Genomic DNA, 25,977 nt, shown 5'->3' with positions numbered 1-25,977 from the left:
GGAAAGGGGGAAAAGATTCAGACACCATTTATACTCCCAGTACCTGAAAAGAAGATTCGTCTGAATGATGATATTATCACTTTTCCGAAGAACACGTAACATTTGAACCAATACAAACATTAGGGCAGGAACTAGTGTGCAATTGTTCAGGTAAAGCAATAGGTTTCTTACTTGCATAACTCGTGGCTTTAGGATCGTGAGATCTAGACTGTTGTTTATAAGACTTCAGGAGAACTTTAAAATAATGAGGTGATGATATAGTACATCCCCTAGCGTGTGCAGTTCATAAACGGGCTTGAGAAGTGCTAGCAAGATCAAGGTGTGCATTAACATGGCAGATTTGCGGAGGAATATCCTCAAGCATCAAAATGGCAGTGCGTGGAGTGACGTTATCACGAGTGGGCATGACAAATCGTGTGAACTTGCTGGCCTGACCAACAACCAGATTAATTTCATAATAAATAAATAAATAAATAAATAATGTTTATTGGACAAAAAATATTTACATTCAAAGATTTACAAAAAGAAAAAAAGACTCAGTCCAAGCCCATGTGGAGCAGAGCTCTTCGGGCAATAATACAGCAAAATAATATCATCAATTAAGTAAAAATAAAAAATAAAGTAAATATGGATATAGATATACAAAATGTACGCATACATATACATAATCATATGTATACAAATAGATACATATAAATGAGAATCTTAGCCTAAAAACAAATGGAAATGCATATTTATATGATAAAGAAAGATGGTATATGAAAGCTAATGGTATATACATTGAAAAATTGTAGAAATTAAGCAAACAACTCAGTAAAAGAACTAGTTTTACAAATAAAAAAATATTCTAAACAATGAAACATACTTGCGTTGTGGTTAGGTAGGCAAGTATAAATATTTATTAAAAAAGCTTAATACCCAGATAACAGGAGATTTGTATATGATTTCTTAAAAGACCGAAAGCTAAGCAGTGCCTTTAGATAAGCGGGCAGAGTATTCCAAAGTTTAATACCTTGGTATAGATACGATTGCTCGCATCTATTAATACGTATGAAAGGAAGAGTTAAATTTGAATTTCTTGTTCCATATGGATGAACTGATTGTTCCTGAATTATTTTTTGTCTTAAATCTGGAAATTTGTTCAAAATAAGTGTTTGGAACATCATATTCATTAAGAAGAGCTTATAAGTGTCTTCCAGCTTCAATATCGAGAGAGACCGGAAGAGTGGCGATGTATGAGCTAAGTAATCACTGGAGCTTATGATTCTTACCAGTCTTTTTTGAATTACAATTAATGGTTGCAAGACATTTCTACTACTACTCCCCCACGCCGTATTGCAGTAATTTAGGTGAGGAGATACTAACGAGTGATACAATTGTTTTATAATATATAAGGGGAAATACTCTTTTAATCTATATATGATACCCATTACTTTGGCAATTTTATTAACTGTCATATTTACATGCTCACAGAAAGTTAGTTTATTATCAAGAATTATCCCTAAAAATTTACCACTGGACTTCTGATCCAGTGTGATTTCCTATAGCAACCGTTATGTTATCCGGAACTCTACGTAGAGAAAAGATTATGAAGTATGTCTTTCTTTCATTTAAGGTTAACTTATTTGCTAGTAGCCAGTTTTTTACACGAGTTAAATCATTGGTTAGTGTATCACAGAGGGAGTAGATATTTTTATGTCTAAAATGAAGCGTAGTGTCATCGGCAAAGAGTATGGAGCTTAACCTACCTACTGATCGAGGTAGATCATTGATATAGGCGAGGAAAAATAACGGTCCTAGGACTGTGATATCTGCTAAGAATATCCCACTATTACCAACAAGATTATTATTAGCCCAAATATGGTCGATACAAGACAGCAAGTCATTCGAGCCGACTCTTGTTGGTCTAGTTATTGACGGGCGAAAGTCAAAAGATCGCATTGTGTTAATCAGTCTGCGGGTGGTCTCGCTCTCCCCTTCCCTCATTAAGCAGATGTTAAAGTCCCCAGTGACAATTGTATTCATAGGGGAGATACCTGGATTTCTTAGCACTTCCTCTAACGAGTCGAAAAACATATTTCCGTTACCTCCTGGACGTCTATAGATACCTAAGATTACTGTTTTATGAGGCGAGTTTGGTATAGAAACCGTTACACCGACACTTTCAAAATTATCATTAGAAATGTTGAAGAAGTCATCAAGAGGTTGAAAATCAATAGAGTCTTTAACGAAAATGCTCACACCGCCGCCCCTCCGACCTTCCCGATAATTGTGACATGCATTATACCCAGGAAGATAATTCATGCAGAGAGTTTCTTCCTTAGCCCATGTTTCGGTCAATACAATGATATCAAATTCATGGTTGCAGTTATTTAAGAAGCCAATAAATTCGTCATGGTTTTTCTTGAAACTTCGAATATTAAAACTTATTAATGAAAGGCATTGCCGCATATGATTAGGGAGAGAATCATTAAATGTGTCAGTAGTGTAATATTTACAGGAAAACAGATCAGATGTGTTCACAAAATCAATAAAGTTTTCATCAGGATCAATGTGATATACAGGATTTGTGTTCATGAGACGTAACCACAGTTAAAATTAGTAATTAATAGTTTAGTAACAATATGCTTAGAAATACAAAAATGAAAATATTTCGTTACGGTGAAAAATGGAAATAGTTGTAAAAAATATAAACAAGGAAATAATTGTTGTAATTACAATACAGAAATAGGAATAATAAAAATAATATTAACCCTTTTACCCCCAAAGGACGTACTGGTACGTTTCACAAAACTCATCCCTTTACCCCCATGGACGTACCGGTACGTCCTTGCAAAAAAATGCTATAAAAATTTTTTTTTTCATATTTTTGATAATTTTTTGAGAAAATTCAGGCATTTTCCAAGAGAATGAGACCAACCCGACCTCTCTATGACAAAAATTAAGGCTGTTAGAGCAATTTAAAGAAAATATACTGCAAAATGTGCTGGGGAAAAAATCACCCCTTGGGGGTTAAGGGTTGGAAATTTCCAAAGAGCCTGGGGGTAAAAGGGTTAACAATAATAGTAGTAATAAAAAAAAAAGAAAGAAAAAAAAAATAATAATGATATTAATATCAGTAAAAGTAATAATAGTAAATTTGAGAATAGTAATGATATTACTAACAATAGTGGAAATGGTGGTGTTAAAAGTAAAATAATGCAATTTGAAAAAAAAGAAAAAATTGTGAGTGTAAATTTAAAAATTTAAATGTGAAAAACTAATGAGGTTAGAAAAAATGGTTACAGAAACTGAAAACAATGGAGTATTTAGCACATATTTTGAAATCACTCGGGGGCACTAAGCCCTGTACTACTGTAGAACAGATCAAGGTCCTTTCGGGTACGGATAGCAAAAGTTTTGCCCGATGAGGAAGTTTTCACTTTAATAACTCCGTCGCGAGTATGTAGGAACAGACCGGTATACTGCTGTCTTTTCACTCTACGTAATTCATAAAAAAGCTTATCACGTTTCTTTGTGAGCGCTTCGCCTATAAAGAAACCTTTTGCAGTGTCATTCCTGTGTTGAAAACATGAGTGTCTGATGTCTGCCTTCACTGCTCGCGACATCACTTTCAGCAAGATGATGTTGTTTTCAAAAGACCCATCGACCCTTCTCTTACCGATCCTTCGCCCTTCAAGGAAGACGTGGTCAGGAAAATTCTTTTGGACACACCTTTCCACGAGATCTCGGCCTATATTCCGTGTATCCTCGTTTGGTTGGGGAGCGGGCAAAGCAGGGCCAGACAGGACAAGATTATCACATATCATTTGGGCTTCCATCTCATCCAGCTTCTCCTCGAGAATTTCCATTTCTCTAGATGTGTCTGGCCTGGCTTCAAGTGTCGCCACCCTATTTGTTAGGTCGGTAATTATTTTGTCCTTTTCACTAATTTTACGGTCTATTTCTTCTAGATGGTGGCGTAGTTTGTCCTCCACCGCAGAAGTGACCCTTTAATCAATAGACTCTATTTTGTCCTTTAGGTCACTCACTTGTGATACGAGGTTAGAAATTTGACCCGAGAGTAACGATTTCAGGGCCTGAATTTCAGCACACAGGTCGGGAAGCGAGTTCACTACACTGGAGGCTTGGAGAACTCCATTCACGTTTTTAGAGATTTTGGTTATAAGCGGCTGGCCACTCAAGACCTGGGATTTATTGACTTCTTCAGCAGAATGCATTTTCAGATCACTATTTAAAAACACAGAAAAGACAAAAAGATGTGGAGTAATAAAGAGAGCACGGAAACGATTTGTTTTCAGCAGTTCAGCAAAAAGTTTAACACCTCATTAGTTTCACGGGGTGGTCGCTACCTCATGAGCCTAACTGAGCGGAAGGTCAGGTCAGGAGGAGAAAATAACACGTCTGATCAGTAACCAGGTCAATCCCAGACTGTGCTCTATGATCATGAGTTGATAATGTAGCTTATTCTTTGGCTACAGTCGATGCGCTTCCTGAGCCAGATCCGTTCTTAGTACCCTCAGTCACTGATTATCCTACTATGGATAGATCTCCCTCACCTCCCACCTGTGTAGGAATGGCGGCTCGTGGGGTGATGTCATCATGCACAGGAACAGCAGCGTATACAGATTTATTATGCTGAATGTTCGGCCTGGCTGAACCGTGAATAGACAATACTTGGGAAATTAATAAAGGTTTTGTCACATTCAACTTTTTAGCACTAATATGCTTAGAAGGAGAAGAACACAATTGTTTAGAGCAGTCTTGGGATGTGGACACAACCGAAGCGGTCCAACCACCCTCGTAACAAAGGGATGGAGAGTCTTGGAAAGAGTCCTGGGAACTCTTTAGAGGAGATCAATGCCGAGGAACCATAGGTGTAAAAGGGAGGCCTGGCTTGTGGGAACGAGCTGGAAGGTGGTAATAAAGGTCTTCCAACAAGGCTGCCTCAGTAAGAGGGAAATGGCAGGCTCAACTCTAAGGTTCCGCGAACAGAAATGCAAAGATTTTCAACACGCGGATTAGAGATACAGTACTTCCAAAAGCAGAAAGATCTTCTATGGATAATCAGCCATATAAAGTTCACCACTCAAAACACTAGTGGGAGGTGAGGGAGATCTATCCATAGTAGGATAATCAGTAACTGAGGGTACTAAGAACGGATCTGGCTCAGGAAGCGCAGCGACTGTAGCCAAAGAATACGCTACAATATCAGCTCATGATCATAAAGCACATTATCAACACTGGGTGATAAAACATTATCAAAATTATGGATCTCGTCGTCCGTGACTGGAGCCTCAGTCAGATCCTGACACGAAGAACCAGGCTGGTGGATAACTTTCGCCACAGAAACGAACTTTCTTTCACTTACCATTTCTGGAAGACGACGAAGTTTGTTCTTTGCGATGAAAATATCTCTCCCACTGAGAGAACAGCCACTTGCTATAGTACTACATGGTGATTTCAATGAACATCTCTTGCCATAGCAAGAGGGGCAAAGAGGATGCGGATCAACATCTACCCAACTCATGAAGGCTCCACAGGGACTCCTATTATGGCCGGGACATAAACGTATGATATCAGGCTTACTAGCCATAATTGCACACACTCTTAACTCACACATAATGATAGTAATTCAAGTAACAGTGAATAATAAAAGAAAAACAAAAGCCACAAACACTACAACACTATAAGGGTATGCGTAGGGGATGCGGATGTTTAGATCGTAAAGAGATCCTCGCAACGCAACAACCAGAAGGACAGAAAGGTGTTATGTGACAGCACGGGGATACACTGGAGTTACCTAGCAACCATACTATGATGCAATCGAACCCTTTTTCTTTTGATTGTCAGGTCACAGAAAACAAGACTAAGAGTAACCCCATTTAAATGACTCGGAAGTTTGTATTTGCATAGGAATAAATCAATGTTTAAATCTAAAACCAATATACTTGTGATTTTAAATTTACTCCCTGACCAAAAGAAAAACAAAACTGACCTTGAGTGTGAAAGAAACACCATCTGTGGGAAAGACCTGATCATCTCTTTTATCAACATGGAGCTCATGCCTAAGAGCTGACTTCAAGGAGTGTCCAGCTTGTTCTCTTACAGCAAATGCAGTTGTACGGCTAAGCGTTGTTAAATGACGCCATACGCCATCTAAGATCAATTTTTGTTGTACCTACAAGTGGAAACTATAGGTAAAGTATTACATTATAGTGGTACAGAATGTAGATACAGCATTTCATGAAAAAGATGTATGAACAAGACTTGTGTAACAATAAAAGTAATTCTTTATTTTAATACACTACAGTATAAAATACATGTACAGTAATGGTTGTTAAGAGAATACCACTTACATTAGGAGCCGAATTAAATGCCAGTGTAAGTAATATACCACGGTCCAACTCTCTGTACCCAGACCAAGGTGCCTCACTAGCTTGCTGATAAATACTACTTGTTAAGCTGCAAGAAAATTGATGCTGCTTTTACATTATCAATTTTAAGCAATGATCATAAATGATATTCTCATTAGATATGCATAAAATAAACAAATTTACCATCAATTTTATCTGAAATAATAAAAAGAATAAAATGAGTAGATACAGATTTGAAAGTCCAACTAATTGCTATCATCTGATTGGTTTGCAACCAAGAAAACCAGGGCTTATGATGGAAAGGCAATTGAATGAAAACCCCTCAATGCTGGTCTCACTGAATTTACTATTGGAGTATGACACTTTTACCCCATAATGCGAATGTGTTAAAAAGTGATGAAGTCAATTGCAAGTAGTCCAGTTTCCTACAGCATTTTCTTTACATCATAACCATTCACACTTATACTCTATAGTATTCATTGGCTGATTTAGATGATTAAAAAACCATGAAAACCTAAAATAATAAGACTATAAAGTGACCAAAAGCTTTTTTGGACATGTTAAAATGCTTGAATAAATTTTGATTTTTTCAACATTTTACTTTTTGAGATGGTCAATATGATGATAGAAAAGAGTAATCATTTACAATTCCCTTTAAACATAAAATACAGTAGGAAAAAGGTTTAGAAAGTAACTTAAATATTTTACTGTACTTATATATCAAGTCAAACATTCTCTCAGATGCAACAATAATATCACAAATTTTAAGTAATTTGTATTTACCTAACAATACTTACCTCAAACTACTTTCTTAGGAGTATCTGGGATCTCCTCCCAACCAACCAGAGTTTTGTGTAGTTTACCCCTAGTCCCGTTTTCTATGAGGGGTAACCTCAGGTGGAGTGGAACCTGCCCTGAGGCTATCCCCCAGGTCAGAGAGCATGCTTGCTCAGGTCTCGATCTCCAGTAAGTTCTTGATAGCTTAGGTATCTATGAAGTCCAGCAAGGCACTCGGGGTAGGATGGGCGGGCCATTACCCGAAAGTAGTTCGAGGTAAGTATTGTTAGGAAAAATACAAATTACTTAAAATTTGTGATTTGTTCCAACACAGAATACTTACCTCGAACTACTTTCTTAGGAGACTTATACCTTAGGAGGTGGGAGTGTCCTTCAGGACCTAGAGACTGTGACGAGAATAGAAGAGGAACCTAGGTAGGAGATTAGGTTCTGCTGACCTCAAAGAAAACACGAGAACAAGGGAAAACTATGCAAAAAACCATCTTAGTGTCTATGTAACTCACTTCTGCAAGAATCCTAGGAGACATGTCCTTCCAATGATAGTGTACTGTATCCCATGGCAGTTTCAGGGGGCTACCCGAGCCATTTTCGGTAAGGAAATAGGGGAAGGAAGAACAAGGGCTCAGGAAGGAACCTGTGTCTCTTGGACTCGCTACCCGCAGTTACCACTGGGGCTACGCCCTTAAACCATTTGGAGCGCGGAAATGACGGGACCACGCGAGAACCCGCCCAGGGACTTTCTCGAGTAGTCCTTCAAGCAGTGAGCCGAAAGGTCGACTGGTTAGACCAAGTACCTGCCCGCAGGCTTTGGCCCACTGCCATGTTCTTCTCAAATGCCAAAGAAGCATTTAGACTCCTAATGCTGTGGGGTCTGGGCTTTCTTAGAAAGGGGGACCCCTGCACTACTGTAGGGCCTGACGATCACTTGCCTTATCCAGAAGAAGAAAGTGTTCTTGGAGACTGGCTCCTTCACAGTCCCGAGGAAAATGAATAGACTCTTGATCTCGGGATGAAGTCTAGCTGTCCTTTCTAATAACTGCCATACTGCAAGTCCCTCGGGTTGTCCGAGCGAGGGATAGCTGGCACTGGGGACAATTCCATTTTGGGGTCCCAAACAACTGGATTCTGAGTCTTGGCTACGAAGGAGGGTAAGAATCTGAAAGTAGAATCTCGCCAAACCTTCGAGTGTGAGATCTCGTACGACAGGCCAGGAATCTCACCTACTCTTTGCTGATGCCAGAGCTAAACGAAAGACTGCCTTGAGGGTGAGCTCCTTGTCTAGAATGTCTTTTAGAGGCTCGAAGGGAGGTTCCAAAATCAACTTCAAGTACCCTAGCCACATCCCCCTGGGGCACTCAAACGGCTTGAGGGAAAAACGACTGCTCGAAGCTCTTGAAGAGCGTCGAGATCTACCTGGAGTCACCCAGGCCTATGTCCTTCAGGAGGAAGACTTGGGATGGACATGCCCACTTCGTCCCTGAGATATACCAGGAAGTCTGCTATCTCGTGAATGGAGGCCCCTAATGGCCTGATGTTCTTCGAGGAGCACCCCTTAGAAACGGTAGCCCACTACGCCAGGTACACCTCGACTGACGAAAGCCTCAGGTACCCTGCTATCCTTGATGTTGGCCTCGACGGAAATCCTTCCTTTTTCAGGAGACGCTCGAAAACCTCCACACGTGAAGGAGGGAACAAGGGTTTTCGTGGAACCTCTGGAAGTGAGGCTGCCGGAGAAGGTCTGGTCTGTCTGGAAGTGTCCCAGGTGCAAGGCATGCCAGTTCCTTTAGATCCGCGAACCACTCCTTCTCTGGCCACCAGGGCGCTACCAAAGTCACCCACAGGCTGGCCGTCCGTCTCATTGGGAGGCACCCTCGGACGCTGCTGCTGGATCTGGTACAGGAAAACAGAACACGGGGAGCTGTGCGTTTAGACTCGTGGCGAAGAGGTCAAACACCGGCGAGCCCCACTTCAGGGAGAGGGTTTTGACCACTTCTGGGTGTAGGGACCACTCGGCCCTACCACTCGACCCTTCCAGTTGAGGCCGCCGGCCAGGACGTTCCTCTTCCCCGGAGAGAACCTGACTGAGAATTTAATTTGTTCCACTTCAGCCCATCCTAGGAACTCCACCGTGAGATTGCACCGTTCCTTCGACTTTAGTCCTCCTTGCTCTTTCACGTAGGCCACCACCGTGGCATTGTCGCACCCCGGATACCCGGAGCTTCCCTGGGGTAGATGGACGATCCTCATCTCCAGCACGTATATGTGCAGGTTCGTCTCCTCGACTTCCTATTTACCTTTTGCCATTTTATCGAGAAGTTGAGCACCCCATCTCTCCTTGGATACGCCAGTGAACAGGAGCATCTCCGGAGAGTTGGCAGAAAAGGGCATTCCCTTGAGGGTGTTCGTTCCGAATGCTACCACCCCAGGACCTCCTTCGTCTCTGGGGACACCAGGACTATCTAGTGTGGGGAGTCCTCTCAGTCTTTGCTAGACCTTGGCTCTCCTGGGTTGGCCCGACAGGAAGGGCCAGAGTATCTGTTTCAGGGTGTCCAGTTTCTCCACGGAGGGGAAGGCCCTCGCCATCCGGGAGTCTAGAACCAACCCTAGGTAGGTCATCTTGGTGGAGGAAATCAGCCGGGACTTCTCCAGGTTGATGATGATACTCAAGACGTTGTAGAACTGCAGGAGCTTCTCGTCTTGCTCCCTCAGTACTTCCTCTGGGACTGAAAGCAACAACCAGTCACCTAAGTACCGAATCTGGCGGACGTCCTGTTCATACGCCCAGCCTGAAACTGTTGAGAAGACCTTCGTGAAGCCCTGAGGACTGTCGACAGTCTTAAGCATAGGGTTTTTAACTGCCATGTTTTGGTACTCCAATTTTCCCTTAGGAACCTCCTGTTGGAGGGATGAACAGGGACCTGGAAGTAGACGGCTTTGAGGCCTATGGACCTCAGCCGTCCTTCTCCTTCAAGGTCGCTAGGACCGACTTCGGAGTGTCCATCTTGAAGCCGGTGTTGTACACGAATTGTTGAGGGCTGAAAGGTCTCCAGAACCCTGTCGCCATTTCCACCAGGAAGAGGCTGTTGTAGAACCCTGGACTCGGTTCTCGACTGATTCTACTGCCCCTTTCGCCAGCATTGCCGAGCCTTCTTCCTGCAATACTGCTACTCTCCAGGGGTCTCTGGATGCCAACCACTCCGCCTGTTGATCTGGGATCCGAGGCGGAGGTCCGCTAGGAAGGGAAGCTTGTACCCCTCCTTTAGTACTGCTACGGTCCCCGGATCCGCTCCGTGGTCCCGCCATGCTTGCCAATATCGTTTGAGGCATCCCCCCACCTGAGGCGCCAGCAGGAGTAGGGGGGGCCTCCCCTCCTAACCCCTTCGAGAGCCGCGGCCTGAACGCCCTCTCCTGGAGTCTGAGTAGGAGGGTCTGAAGGTTAACTGAGGAGTCGAAGCTCCCCTACGGGGGGCAAGGCAAGGGAAAGATTACGTGTGCCAACTTCTACATCCGACGGGCGGACGGAGCCGAAGAGGCACTGGGCAAGGGTGCGGGGCTCCCTCTCCAGCGACCACCGACCCAGGCACTGGAGAGGCAATAGCCCCGTTCGACCCGCTCGGGGAAAAACCACTCTGCCTACGTCACGGATGGAGCCGTCATGGGCCTACCCCCTCCCGGGGAAATCCGTGGGGTTTAAGCACCCTGCCATGTCAGAGGCCTCTTCTGATGCTTGGATGGGGCTGGCCGGGACAATGGCACGGCTGGCCCCATCACGGATGGAGCCGCCGGAACGGAGGTATCCGTCATGGGTGCGTCAGCGACCACCTCCAATGCTTGGATGGGACTGGCCGGGACGATGGAGCGGCTATCTCCATCACGGATGAAGCCACTGGGACGGAGGTACCCGTCATGGGTCTACCCCTTCCCGGGGAGATCTGTGGGGTTGAAGTACCCTGCCATGTCAGCGGCCTCCTCCGATGCTTGGATGGGGCTGGCCGGGACGATGGCACGGCTGGCTCCATCACGGATGGAGCCGCCAGGAGGGAGGTAGCCGTCATGGGAGTGTCAGCGGCCACCTCCAATGCTTGGATGGGGCTGACCAGGACGATGGCAAGGCTGGCTCTATCACGGATGGAGCCGCCGGGAGGGAAGTAGCTGTCATGGGTGTGTCCGCGGCCACCTCCAATGCTTGGATGGGGCTGGCCAGGACGATGGCACGGCTGGTTCCATCCCGGATGGAGCCGCCGGGGCGGAGGGAGTCATCATGGGTGTGTCAGTGGCCACCTCCAATGCTTGGATCATGGGTCTACCCCCTCCCGGGGAATCCGTGGGGTGTGAGTACCCTGGCCTACCAGTGGTTGACCACGAATCCTGAATGGAGCAGTCGTGGTACCGGGTATGGAAGCCATGCTGCCGGGTCGATCCAGCGGCTACCTCCGCTGGAAGGATGGAGCTCCTGCGGATATCCATGGAGCCACGGGCTTCCCCGTGCTGGCTGGTTGGTTCCTCCGTTCAGGGCTTGCCATCGAAGGACCGGAGGCTGGGACAAGGCTACCAGTCCGAAGAGGCGACTCTCTGCGCTGGGCGGGAGAAGTCGGAACCTTCGCGGGCTTATGCCTGTCGGAACGGGGGCCTCTGTCTTGGGTCCACTGCGCTCGTGCCGGGCTAGGTGGCCTTTGGAGGTCAGGACTCGACTGCCAGACCGAGGGGGCGACTCTCTACGCTGGGCGGATGGAGCCGGACCCTTCGCGGACTTACGCCTGTCGACTGGCATCACCGTCGGAACGGGGGCCTCCGTCCTGGGTCCACTGCGCTCGTGCCGAGCTAGGTGGCCTTTGGAGGGCTTATGCCGGTCTGCCAGAGCCTGCTGTAGGGTTGTCGGGGTTCACGTCGAAGGGCGGGCATCCCCGTCGGAACGAACGAACCTTCTCTACCGTCCGCAGAACCTACGGCCTGATCCCGAGGAGCCGGGTCACCGGGCACTCCTCACCGGGCGCTTCGGTTCTGGAATACCAGGGACTCCCCTGTGGTGGTACCGGTCTTCCCCGGCGGGAGCCTCCGCACCAGGTTCGGGGGTCAAAACTGGCATCGCCGTGCCGGCGAGGACTACCGTTCGTGTATTCTCTCTGGGGGACGAGGACGCGGATCCCCGTGGGCTGACCCGACGGAGGGAACCGTTCCTTTAAGTCCGAGGGACGAACCAGCTGTGCTGATTCGGCCAGGCTGCCCGTAAGGAAGCACGGTTCCCCCCGCTGGCGGGGTGAACCGGAAGCTTCGCGGCCTTACGCCTGCCTGAAGCGGCCTTCTCGCATTTCTCCCTGCGAGGGTCATATCTGCGTCTGGAGGATGGCCTTCGTGGCGAGAAATCAATGGACTGCCGGTCCGGGGAACGCTGCAATTCAGACTTGGGAGGCTCCTTCTCGGCAATGTCCTCGTCTGCAGAAGTGACTGAAAAACACGCCAGAGAGGCTGGAGAAGAATTAGGGACATTTTTCCCCCACATGGGGTCATCAGAGGAGACGTGGCCTGCTTGCACCAGGACTCCGTCTCCCAACACACTCCCGCCCCTCCCTCAAGCCCCTCACTCGTCTGGAACGACGCCACAACCCCACTATCCTGAAGATCAGACTCTTGGGGAAGGGCAGCGGCCCTCTTCCCCACAACGGACTAACCTTGTCCCCTACTCTGGGTAGGGGAGGGTGGTAGGGAAGCTCTGTCAGTCGAGACGCCCGGCGCAGCAAGGGGGGGAAGGGGCGCTAGTCTTCTCAGGCGACCCCTTCGTCGCCTACTTCTTCTTGGTGCTATACCGCACCCACTCCGACTCCTGCGGAAGAGCAACGGGCACTTCCCCACAACTGACTTACCTCGTCCCCTACTCTGGGTAGGGGAAGATGGCTGTCTAAAGAATCTCCATTCGACGAGGCATCGGGAGAAGTAAGCGGCGAGGAGAGGCTCTCCTTCCTATGAGACCTCTTGGACGCATTCTTCTTCTTGGTGCCGAAGCGCACCCACTGCACCACGTTCCAGGACTCGCACTCCGGACACGTGGCTGTAGGAGAACATAAGCTGCCCCTACACGACGAACACAGAGGATAAGGGTAGGATGGATGATTTATTGTTAAATTGTTCTCTTCAGCTATTATTTCCTTATTTCATTTCCTCACTGTTATTGGAGCCCCTGGGCTAAAGCATCTTGCTTTTCCAAATAGGGCTGTAGCTAGGATAGTAATAAAAATAATAATAAAAAGTCCACGTGGGGACCTCGAAAGACACAAAAAGGGGGGTCGGGGACACTAGGGTCGCACTGGGTAAGAGAGAGCGCCGAGATTTTATTACGGCGCGACCAGAGAACTTACTGGAGATCGAGACCTGAGCAAGCATGCTCTCTGACCTGGGGGATAGCCTCAGGGCAGGTTCCACTCCACCTGAGGTTACCCCTCATAGAAAACGGGACTAGGGGTAAACTACACAAAACTCTGGTCGGTTGGGAGGAGATCCCAGATACTCCTAAGAAAGTAGTTCGAGGTAAGTATTCTGTGTTGGAACAAACCATAGCTTATAGACTTATCCAATAAAAATTAGAATCAATTGTTCTTAAATTCTAACATGACAGAAAAATATAAAAACTTACACTGTACTAGCTTCATTATGGAACGGTTTAACAAAGGTTGAATAAAATGAGGTGGTTTTCTTGGTTCCATGAGTATATTCACAACTCCATTCTTCCGCTCGACCGAATATATTACGAAGCACACCTCCAGTAGAGAACTGTGCTTCATTGTTTCCAACAGCAGTGTTAACTTTTGCTCCAAGGAAACTAACTTCTGTAACTTCGAAAGTCACCTGAAAATATTAAAAAGCTTCTGAATAACAAGTACGTATCATAAATGTAGCAACTCTTAAACCTTTTACCCCAAGGCTATTTGGGACTTTCCAACCCTTAACCCCCAGGCGTTTTTTTTTTTTTTCAAGCACATTTTGCAATATATATTTTTTAAATTGCTCTGACAGCCTTAATTTTCGTCATAGAGAGGTCAGGTTGGTCTCATTCTTTTGGAAAATGCCTGAAGTTTCTCACAAAGTTATCAAAAATATGCATAAAAATGTAAATAGCAGGTTTTTGCAAGGACGTACCTGTACGTCCATGCGGTTAAAGGGATGAGTTTTGTGAAACGTACCAGTATGTCCATTGGGGGTAAAAGGGTTAACATTTTCATGTTCATTGAATACTTTGGATTCTTTTTAATCCATTCCTTAACTATAAAATTACAACCAAAGGCATAGCAAAATTTTTCTAAGATCAAAATATAGTTTTAATTTCTTTTATCATAAATTCACCTAGCTTATTATTAGTCCATCGTATGATAAAAATAAAACCAGATGGTTCAGCCTCATTAAAAAAAAAAGTCAACTTCTAGTATAGTGCATAAGAAGTTAAATAACAATCATATTGAAATAATTTCCATTTGTATAGCTCCAAAAGTTTGCTACTATATGAAACATCATGAGCCTCCACCACATACTTCCAACATTGCTTTTCTCTTCTCTAGCTCTCTTAGACAGATCATGCCAATTGAACCCAACTCTTCATCCATAGATCTTACACACATGGATCATGGCCTTTCAACTTTTTGACCTACAATATTCAATATTCTCTTTCATAGACTAGAAATGATCTCACTGATAGAGTAATGTTTATGATTATCTCTTAGTATGCAATGCTAGAATAGTTCATCACTTTGCTATGCATAACAACAGCCTGTGTTTTCCTATCTAGATTTATTTATTAAAAATGATATTTTCATTATAAAATAAATTTTTGAATATACTTACCCGGTGAATATATAAATAGCTGACGTCTCCGACGGCCCGACAGATTCCAAAATACTCGCGAGCGATCACCATGAAGGTTGCGGGTGTGCCCACCAGCGCCGACTATCGGCCAGATACCGCATATACTTCTCAACCACTCCAGTTCTTCTCAGTCCGCAGGGTCTCTATCGGGGAGGAAGGGAGGGCCTTTAATATTATATATTCACCGGGTAAGTATATTCAAAAATTTATTTTATAATGAAAATATCATTTTTAAATATTAAACTTAGCCGGTGAATATATAAATAGCTGATTCACACCCATGGTGGTGGGTAGAGACCAGTATTATAACAATAAAGGCGTATATGCTCAAGAGTTTTTGTCAAATATTTCATAAAAACAAACTTAAGTATAGGTACCTGATAAGGAAGCTGACTCTGATGATTACTCTGCCTCATTAGTCCGCTTTCCTCAAGAAGCCCAGCCATCCTCTCAGGATGCTGAAAGACTCCCAGGAGCTGTTATATCCAGGGCGAACACCCCTATAACAGGACCTCATCAATACCCTTAATCTGGGCGCTCTCAAGAAACAACATTTTGACCACCCGCCAAATCAAAAAGATTGCGAAAGACTTCTTAGTCTCCCGTACAACCCAAAATAAGATTAAAAATTTCAAGAGTAGATTAAAAGGATATTGGGATTAAGGGAATGTAGTGGTAGAGCCTTCACCCACTACTGCACTCGCTGCTACGAATGGTCCCAGTGTGTAGCAGTCCTCATAAAGAATCTGGACATCTTTCAAGTAATATGAAGCGAATACCGACTTGCCTCTCCAAAAAGTCGCGTCCATAATACTTTTAATGGATCTATTTTGCTTAAACGCTACTGAAGTTGCTATCGCTCTAACTTCATGAGCCTTGACTTTAAGTAAATTACGATCCTTCTCACTTAAATGAGAGTGTGCCTCCCGAATCAAAAGTCTAATAAAATAAGACCACGCATTCTTAGACATGGGCAAAGAGGGCTTTTTAACGGAGCACCATAAAGCCTCTGAACAACCTCGTAGCGGTTTAGTTCTGGATAAATAAAATTTAAGAGCTCTAACGGGGCACAGCACTCTTTCAACTTCATTCCCCACAATCTCAGAAAGACTGGGGATTTCAAATGATTTAGGCCAAGGACAAGACGGAAGTTCATTCTTGGCCAAAAAACCAAGTTGAAGAGCGCATACTACTTTATTAGTGGAGAAGCCGATGTTCTTGCTAAAAGCATGTATCTCACTAACCCTTTTAGCCGAAGCCAAGCTCACCAAAAACAAAGTGTCTTGAGGGTAAGATCCTTCAGGGAGGCTGAATTTAATGGTTCAAACCTGTCTGACATAAGGAACTGTAGGACCACGTCCAAGTTCCAAGCAGGAGTCGAAATATGACGCTCCTTGGAAGTCTCGAAAGACTTAAGCAGGTCTTGGAGATCTTTGTTATTAGAAAGATCCAAACCCCTATGCCTGAAAACAGAAGCTAACATGCTTCTGTAGCCTTTAATGTTGGATGCAGAGAGGGAGCGACCGTTTCTCAGATAAAGCAGAAAATCCGCAATCTGCGCTACAGAGGCACTAGAAGAGGAAATAGAGGAGGACTTGCACCAGTCTCTAAATACCTCCCATTTCGACTGATAGATCCTGATGGTAGAGGATCTTCTAGCCCTCGCGATTGCTCTAGCTGCCTCCTTCGAAAACCCTCGAGCTCAAGAGAGTCTTTCGATAGTCTGAAGGCAGTTAGACGAAGCGTGGGGAGGCTTTGATGAAATCTCTTTACGTGAGGCTGTCGCAAGAGATCCATCCGCAACGGCAGACTTCTTGGAACATCTACCAGCCATAGAAGTACCTCTGTGAACCACTCTCTCGCGGGCCAGAGTGGAGCAACCAACGTCAACCTGGTCCCTTCGTGAGAGGTGAACTTCTGCAGCACCTTGTTTAGGATCTTGAAAGGTGGAAAGGCATAAACGTCCAGGTGAGACCAGTCCAGCAGGAAAGCGTCTATGTGGGCTGCCTCTGGATCTGGAACTGGAAAGCAGCAAGTCAAGAGCCTCTTTGTCAGTGAAGTCGCAAAAAGATCTATGGTGGGTTGACCCCATGTCATCCATAGCTTCTCGCACACAGTCTTGTGCAACGTCCACTCCATGGAGATGACTTGTCCTCTTCTGCTGAGGCAGTCCGCCAAGACATTTATTTATCCTTGCACAAATCTCGTCAAAAGAGAGATGTTACTTGGCTTAAATGGAGTTCCTTCTGATCCGTGGACCAAAGACCCGAGCATTCCAGACTGTCCAGTGGAGCTCCCTAACCCAAATTCGATGCATCTGAATACAACACATGGTTTGGGTTCTTGATCGCAAGAGAAAGACCTTCTCGAAGTCTGATGTTGCTGTCCCACCAAGTCAGACATGTCTAGACTGAGTTGGAGATTGGGAAAGAGATACTCTCTAAGCCCTTCTCCTTGTTCTAATGGTTTAGGTGAAATTGGAGAGGGCAAAGGTTGAGTCTCCCCAGAGAGATAAACTACACCAGCGATGAAAGAGTTCCCACGAGGCTCGTTCAAACTCTTACAAAGCAACTGTTTTTCTCTTGCAAGTGACGGACTTTTAACAGAGCTTGTTCCATTCTTGTGGGAGACGAAAAGGCCCGAAAAATCCGACACTGTATCTCCATTCCCAAATAAAGAATAGTCTGGGATGGAGTACTGTAAGTTACGACTTCTCTACGTTCACTATGAGACCTAGCTCCTTGGTTAGGTCTAATGTCCATTAGAGGCTCTCCAGACAGCGATTTAATGACGACGCCCTGATTAGCCAGTCGTCAAAATAAAGGGAGGCTCTGAATCCTCAAAAAATGTAGAAAGCTTGCTACATTTTGCAAGGGCCTTGTAAAAACAAGAGCAGCAGGAATGAGGCCGAAGCACAGTGCTCGAAATTGGTACATTACTTTCCCGTCCACAAACCTCAGATGTTGTTGAAAGTTTGGATGAATCGGGATGTGGAAGTATGCATCCTGAAGGTCGAGAGAGACCATCCAGTCGCCTTCCCTTACTGCTGCCAAGACAGATTTGGTAGTCTTCATCGTGAACTTTGTCTTGACAATGAACACATTGAGCGCACTTACATCTTAAGTACTCCTGCAGTGAACGTGGCTGCCAGATCATTGGAGCCATCCCTGAGAGCCTTGTTCATGCATGACATAATTGTACAGCAATACATTGACAGCTGGAGAGACCTTCTTACTTAAGGCTCCCAGGGACCAATCCAACAAATAAATACTTCAAACGCTCAAAAAAACTCCTAACAGGAGATGGTCTAGCTCTGAAGCAGACCATAAAATCTTGGAGCGTCTCATGGCTAGACGACGAGGAGAGTCCACTAGGCTTAAGAAGTCTCCCTGGGCAGAGGCAGGTACTCCAAAGCCGAGAACTTCTCCTGTGTCACACCAGACGCCCGAGCGAGAAGCTAATTAAGAAGGAGGAAAAGCAAAAGCAGACTTTCCTAAACTTCTCCTGGATTCCAACCAGTCTCCCAGTAAGAGCATGGCTCTCTTGGAAGAACAAGAGAGAACTGACTTCGTAAATGTAGGAGTCGAAGAAAGTCATGCCAAGAGTAAACTCAGACGGCGGAGCAGCCGTTACAAAACGAGTAGGACAAAATTTCACTAAAGAAATTCAAAATTATAAAACAAGGGATTGTTGGACCACCCTAGGTTACTCCTCTTCTGAAAGACTCCCCAAAGGTACATTAGTTGAAAGGGGCTCATCAACTTCTTCAGAAGGCACATCATCTGATAAATCTAAAGTCTTGCGAGAAGGAGATTTATATTCAGAATGACGTGAAGGAAAAGCCTGACAGGCTACATCAACTTGTATATGAACAGAAGTTAAAGTTGGAGGGTCGATGTCACGTTGTGACTGCAGAGAATGTTATTCTACTACACGTCGTGACAGAAGTAACTGACGTTCAAACGTCCCGTAGTAACAGCGGTGACTGCTGTTCGATGCTATATCGTGACTACGATGACTGACCCTCGACGTCACGTCATGTCTACGGTGTTTACCGCTCAACGTCACGTCGTGTCTGCGGTGTCTGCAGCTCAACGTCACGCTGTGACTGCGGTGGCTGACGTTCAAAGCGATCAAAGTTACATCGAGATTTATGCTCCGCATCTCGTTTAACAGCAAAGCTGTCACTAGGGATAACGTCAGTGTGGCGTAACAAAGCTCGTTTAGAAGGTTGAAGACCCGAATCACGTATCCCAGAACCGTGACGTACAAAAAGCAAAGGATCCTTTCGCACAGGAACAGGATCGTAAGCTTCTATTAAAGAAGAAAGCTTTAACAGCATATCTTGCAAAACACTTAACTTCGGATCAACCTGTGACTGCGGTGGCTGACGTTCAAACGTCACGTAGTAACAGCGATGACTGCTGATCGATGCTATATCGTGACTACGGTGACTGACACTCGACGTCACGTTGTGTCTACGGTGTCTACCGCTCAACGTCACGTCGAGTCTGTGGCAGAAACGTCTGTACATGAACGTCATCGCTATGAACGGGACTCTTATGATGACTACAGCTAGGACGTTGAACTTGTTCTGAAGGAACTAATAAACGTTTCAACCGTCTCGAAACCTTACGCCCAGGCTTTTAAAGAGACGAATCATCGGAAGACGAGGAGAAACTTCATCTCTCCTGTCTTATGGCAAGGACGTGCTTGACGAGCAACGTCTGATACCTTTGAGGGAACGTCTGTTCGTTGGTTTACACTCTTCACTCCCTTAGGTCCTACGACATTCCTTCTCCCTGGTGCAGGGGAGCCTGAAAGAGGTCTCTGACTAGGCAAGCGACAAGCACGAACAAACGAACCCTCCGCAACACAGAACATGTTTTTTGCACTTACTTCACTGATATCGCATTTTTTAATAATTTCACATTAGACATGAATAAAGCTGATTTCTACCTGAAGCACGCAATTCTCCCCTAAATCAAAAGGTTAGAATTGTGAAATGAGTCGTATAATGTAAGCACATTAGTACAAAATGAAACACACATGCAAAAATCAATAAACATATACATATATATCGAATAAAACGGAAATATATAAAAGTTAAAAAGATCAGTGACTGGGGATGAGACTAAAAACTAGTTCACTAAGGACTACGTTTTCAATCTCTCACCGTACAGTGCCTTGGGATGAGAATAAAAACTAAAACGTTTTATCCTCTCTCCCCGTACAGAGACTTGGGACGAGAGTAAAAATCTGAATCGAGAACAACGTTACAGTACTCGCTCCCAAACTCCTTGTACAGAGACTTGGGACGAGAATAAAGATCGGATCGCTCTCTCTCTCTCTCTCTCTCTCTCTCTCTCTCTCTCTCTCTCTCTCTCTCTCTCACTCTTGTCACTCACAAGAGAATGGCCCACTCACTCTTCGTCAATAACAGGTTATTTGACTAAAGGAAAAAACTGTAAGGACTAAGAAATTGAAAATTAACATGTTCCTTTAAATTAGTATCTAAAAAACTTCAGTTTGAAAGAAGAATGAACAAAACGTCAAAATCGATTTACTCTTTCTGCAAAGTGAAACCGTGATTCTCTCTTTCTCTATCGTAACGATAGAGCGCAAACTACGTAGCATAAATAAACCAAACGTTAGTTCATCTTTGAAAAACAGCACGAAGACTATTCAAAGAATAAATTTCTTAAAATATTTTCAAAAAATATTCATCTCATCACTCTTACAGAGCAACTGTTTTTATCTAAACAAAAATAAAAGTTGAATGGGCTCAAAGTTGTTTAACTTCGTTTTCCAAGTCAGGACCGCCTACAAAGAATAGGTAAAGGCCGCATATAAACAAAAACATAAGATTTATCTTGATGTTTAGTATAAATGGAAAGCTAATCGAAGAGGCCTAATAAAGGCGGGTGAGATATAAAATATATAGAGGTAAATCTATAAATATCAACAATAATTCATAAAGTGATAAAATAATTACTAAAAGCCTTTAACACACTTCCGTACACTGAGGGAAGGGTCGGCCATCTTTTCTCTATGGAAAAACCAGAGCGAGATTAAAAAAGCAAGGGCAAAAACTTTTCCTCTCCTTTCAAAAGCATTTCTTTTGAAGATAGTATTGAATAATCCAACACGGCGAAAGCAATAAAACCAAAACCAAGTACTTCACCAATTCGGTAGAAAACTCGAGGTCTAGAGCGAGCGGAACCAATGTTGTCGGTGACACCGACAGAGAAGAATTGGAGTGGTTGAGAAGTATATGCGGTATCTGGCCGATAGTCGGCGCTGGTGGGCACACCTGCAACCTTCATGGCGATCGCTCGCAAGTTTTTTGGAATCTGTCGGGCCGTCGGAGACGTCAGCTATTTATATATTCACCGGCTAAGTTTAATATTTAAAATTTTGTTTTACAATGATATAACAAATACTATACATATATCCATCTTTTGAAGTCTGAAATATCTGAAAGCAACATACCTCAATTCCATCATCTAATGCATCAGGTCCGTCATATGAATCTATAAATACACCAACCTCCTTGAAGCAACCTAATTTTGATAACCGTGTTCTTGCTTCATGGATTTTTATGATGACCTATAGGAAAAAAGTGAGTGAAGGTAAACAAAGAAGACCTTTAATATTTTATTCATAATTTCCCTTACAACCAAAGATTGTGAAGATTCATGTCTTGAGACTTAGAAAATTTTTAAAAAAATCAATAAAAATTTCTGCCATCATTATTTACATACTTTTAGCATATCTGTTTATGTTGAAAACAATTGGTTAAAATGCCTCTTAGAAGTAATTTCCTGAACATTGGATACTTTCATCTTCCCAATACAATCTTAAAACTGAAGAAAGGATGTTGTATTATCACCCTTAACTACTAGTTTAGTAAGGAAACCAAGTTGCAATACCTATATTCTCACAGGTGGAAGGGATGCTAAAATACAAACATGATATAAAGATTAAGATAGAATACTTTAAAACATAAAGATACATGATCTCAGACCTTAATGAATAATCACACCAAAAGCTACTTGCTATTACTCATGCATAATGACTTCCCCAAATGTGTTCAAAAGGTTATATCTAAGTGTGCTATTCCTTTATTTGAGTTATGCAGTTGTCTGAAATCCCCTTGAGTCTAATAGTGCAGATAAATTGGAAGGCTACAGTACAGTAATTGCTATTCAGTATTACCGTATTTCAAAGTACTAAATCGATTAGTAATGTAATCCTTCCTTCAACACCTTTCAAAGTCAAAGTTAGAACTTCAAATAACAAAATATCAGTCATGCGTTTACGCTATGATAGGACACAAAGATTGGAATAGACAAGAAATAAATTAACTTATTTTCAATACATTTTAATTTTTATTTCAACCACTACCAATGGTTATACCCGAAAACTCAATTTATTAGCATAATTTTGGTAAATGTTAAATTCTAATATATACGTGATTCATTTAATAAGTTGCATACCTAATGGTGAAAGTAAATTACTGTACAGTATGTGTATGTTATTTCATTTCATTATACTTTTTAACTTTTTTTCAATGTATTATAACCTGAATAGTGAAATAATTCCTGTATACTGTAGATTGGTAAATATGTAGTTAAGAAAAAAATCACCCTTGCAGAAGTCAGTGAAATAGAACACCAAAAGAAACACATTAAAACTTACGGACTGAAAGTCCCTGGCAGTGAAGACATCTCTTACTGTGTTTATGACAATGTCATCCTTAGTGCGACCTAACCCGTCAACGTGAACACGTTGGACCCTTGCCTGAAAATCAATGGACAAGCTATGAAGATTTATAGGAAAATGAGGGTTTATTTAAAATTTAAACCACACACCACTACATTAAATTCCATTAATACTTACATACTACTATTCATGAAAGAGAATATATAAGGGGAAAAATGTACAGTATTGTACTTTCATTTGGCCAAGATATACGGTATTGATATAAATAAATGGATAAACTAAACTATAAGAAAAAAAAAACTATAGAAACCACTGTAAACCTAAAGCATTAATATTTGTGTATACAGTTCTGTAATTAAAAAAAGGCATGAAAAAGTTCACATTATATCAATAAGTACAAAAACTTCTCAAATGCAAGATTGTCTACTATCCAGCTGGCAGCCCTTTGCATGAGCCCTGAGGACTCTTTTATTTCCAGGCTACAGACGACCTCATTTTTAAGTCTTGCTTACTGACATTACAAATTCTAGAAGTAATTTGTATTTTTCCTAGCTAAACAAAACTAGTCCTTCAAATAGGAGAATATTTTATCAGCGCGAGTTGTAACAGGCATTGAAATAGTTAACAAGCAAGTTAACGACAGGTGGTGAGTGTGGTCACGAGGCTCCACCTCTCTTCTTTTGACCTTTTGGCTCAGGACTGAGAGGGGTGATTTAGGTGGGAGGTTTAACTTTGAAGGACTAAGGTTTGTAGAGCTCTTTTAAAATTTGTACTTTTAATAGGGACTAACTGACTGATTGGTTGGTAGTTACATAATAACTGAACTATATGGTTCTTTTTCTTCCCTGGATATCTACCTGGTCCCCTACATGAGCAAAGGAGATGACTCCAGCAACTTCCTATCTGTCTTTCAATGGGATGAGTAGAGTGACAAGGCCTGGCCTGTACAAGATGATTTGAACGTGATCAAATGAGGGATCCTTTCCCACAAAGGGGATATCAGTCCAGAATAATATACCTGATGTATAATGATCAATAGGTTGGTATAAATTCCATCATCCTCCCCCTTGTTAGGGAGGATGGGGGAGATACTTCTTTAGATCTAAAGAATGGAGCTCAGAAGTGTAACTTACCAGTATCAAGTAAGATCCAGCATGTAACGTTTTTTACCATTTCGCTCCCAAGAGAGAGAACAGAAATATGAAGGAAAGCCAGTCATTCTACCTTTCTGTTCCATGTGGGAGCTGGGCTAGCTACACAACTACTTGAGCAGCCACCACAGGACCAAGCAAAAAGGTGTCAGGGGACTTGTGGGTATACTGTACTCCTGTAAGTAAAAGGCCATGAAGGTGGTCTGACATATCAAAGCCCCAGCCTTCAATACTTGATCAACTGAAAGGTTCCTCTTTAAGCTTAGGGTGGGGCCTATACCCCTGACTCCATGAGCTCTGGTCCTAGATGGTACCTCGCAAACACGCGATGACAGCCTCAAGTGGTAGCATCTTCTCAACTCGCTCTACCGAAGTACAGTATTGCTACTTGACAGAGGACCAAGATTCCACCATCTACGTAGGAAGGGAGACGGAGACTGCCAAAGCTCTTTCATCACCCAAGGGACAGAACGTGTACAAGGCTCTACACTCCCACCAACAGGGTAGCTGGAGAAACCCGACCCATTATGCAGGGCCATCATCATTATCATCATCATCACCATGTCAGAAACCAAGTCTTAACTCAAAGAAGATAATAAAAGGAGAAGTAGAAGGAGGGATAAGAATGTACAATACACATTTCTTCCTCTTTCCAACCCTCACCTCAGGCTCTGCAAGCAAACTGCAAGTAGAGGAGTTCAGGTCTGAGCAGCTGACCTATGATGCTCCCCTAGGAGGAGTAACCACACATATTGCTCCAACAGGACTCACAACAATGGGGAACACTGTCACGGGGAGAGGGTAGGAATACTACTAAAACCTTGCGACACAGACACAGGGGCTTGTGACATAGGACAGAGGGACTGGGAGTTACTGTCTCAGGGAACCACATACACAAGGATTAAGCATAGGGGTAGGGGTGGCATACAAAGGGGTGACCAGATTGGGGTAATGCCTGTGGGGACACCCTGCACTGAGATAGCACACTTTTGGCCCTAGAACCAACTTACCCCCAAATGTAAACACTCGCCACACCTTTCACCAGTGGCATCACCAAGGAAGACAATGGCAAAGGGGACACTTGGGTTGAGATAGCCTTAGTTACCAGCTCTCTCAATAAGGACATAGAGAGTACCTGAAAGACCAAAGGAGAGCCAAGCCTTCCTTAGGTCAAACTCATCATCAGTGGTCTGCACAGCAAAGGGGAGAAGAGCCTCCGACTTCCGATGAGGTGCAGCCATCACTTGGGGAACCCCATACACAACCAGAACCTGAAAAGCCCACCTACATACATCCAAGGATGCATACTCCCCATGGACTAAGCAAGAGGCATATGCACAGAGGCAGTGGTAGTAGACGCTTCAATGAAAGAATGGAGAAGGCTAAAAACTTCCTCAATAACTTTTTGGGCATTACCAAGACAGATCCAAAAGAAGGCTTAGCTCTCTTCCTTCCCTATAAAGCATGCACCTGCCACTGCACAGGCCATTACTTATACTCCACACATTGAGGTGATTGCAAGCAATCATGGGCCCCTACAAGAAGCAGAGAGGGAGTTGATCTACAGCCGGTTTATCCATAAACCTGTTCCAATGTTCACCCTTTCCCTAGCAAGTACAAATTTTTTGTTCACATCCATAATTTTCAAGCACAGCTAGCATTCACTTCACGCAAATAAAAGATGTAAAATTTTGGTAAGGGCACAACAGTACGTCTGTACTCGTTGAGGCTGAAGACAAAAGTGGAGTGCTTCTGACCAGTGGGAAGGCAGAGCTATTCACCCACACTCACCACCAGTCGTTAACTATTTCGTTTACTCTCATTAACCAACAGCCGTTGCAACTCTGCTGAAGACATGTTCCCTATTTTAAAAGACGAAAGGTTTGTATATGTGTAGGAATAAACGTTCTGTATTGCTAGAGTTAGCTAAATTAAGATTTCTTTATTCATATAAATTTTGATAACAGACCAGCGAAGCACACCAAACCTGACCAGCTCAAAAGTCTCATCATCTCTGAAGCACTTGAACTACTGGCACACAGTATTTTATGCCTTTGCCAACAAGAAGATACACT

The 25,977-nt window shown here is 43.6% G+C and overlaps 1 protein-coding gene across 6 annotated transcripts in view; it reads right to left on the bottom strand.

The window, feature by feature from the left end:
• LOC137639927 (sorting and assembly machinery component 50 homolog) overlaps window positions 1-25,977 on the bottom strand; it is a 113,019-nt gene that overhangs the window by 31,535 nt on the left and 55,507 nt on the right. For all 6 annotated transcript variants that reach the window (XM_068372218.1, XM_068372220.1, XM_068372222.1 and 3 more), the window contains 5 exons: window positions 22,728-22,829; window positions 21,519-21,635; window positions 13,804-14,015; window positions 6,360-6,465; window positions 5,999-6,181 (listed from right to left, as the gene is read on the bottom strand). In XM_068372218.1, coding sequence (XP_068228319.1) covers window positions 5,999-6,181; window positions 6,360-6,465; window positions 13,804-14,015; window positions 21,519-21,635; window positions 22,728-22,829 — 720 coding nt within the window. The remainder of the gene's footprint in view (window positions 1-5,998; window positions 6,182-6,359; window positions 6,466-13,803; window positions 14,016-21,518; window positions 21,636-22,727; window positions 22,830-25,977) is intronic.

The sequence above is a fragment of the Palaemon carinicauda genome, chromosome 4 (genome assembly GCF_036898095.1).
Source record: "Palaemon carinicauda isolate YSFRI2023 chromosome 4, ASM3689809v2, whole genome shotgun sequence".
In the NCBI taxonomy this organism is placed as follows: domain Eukaryota; kingdom Metazoa; phylum Arthropoda; class Malacostraca; order Decapoda; family Palaemonidae; genus Palaemon; species Palaemon carinicauda.
This window is presented reverse-complemented; position numbering and strand designations above follow the sequence as displayed.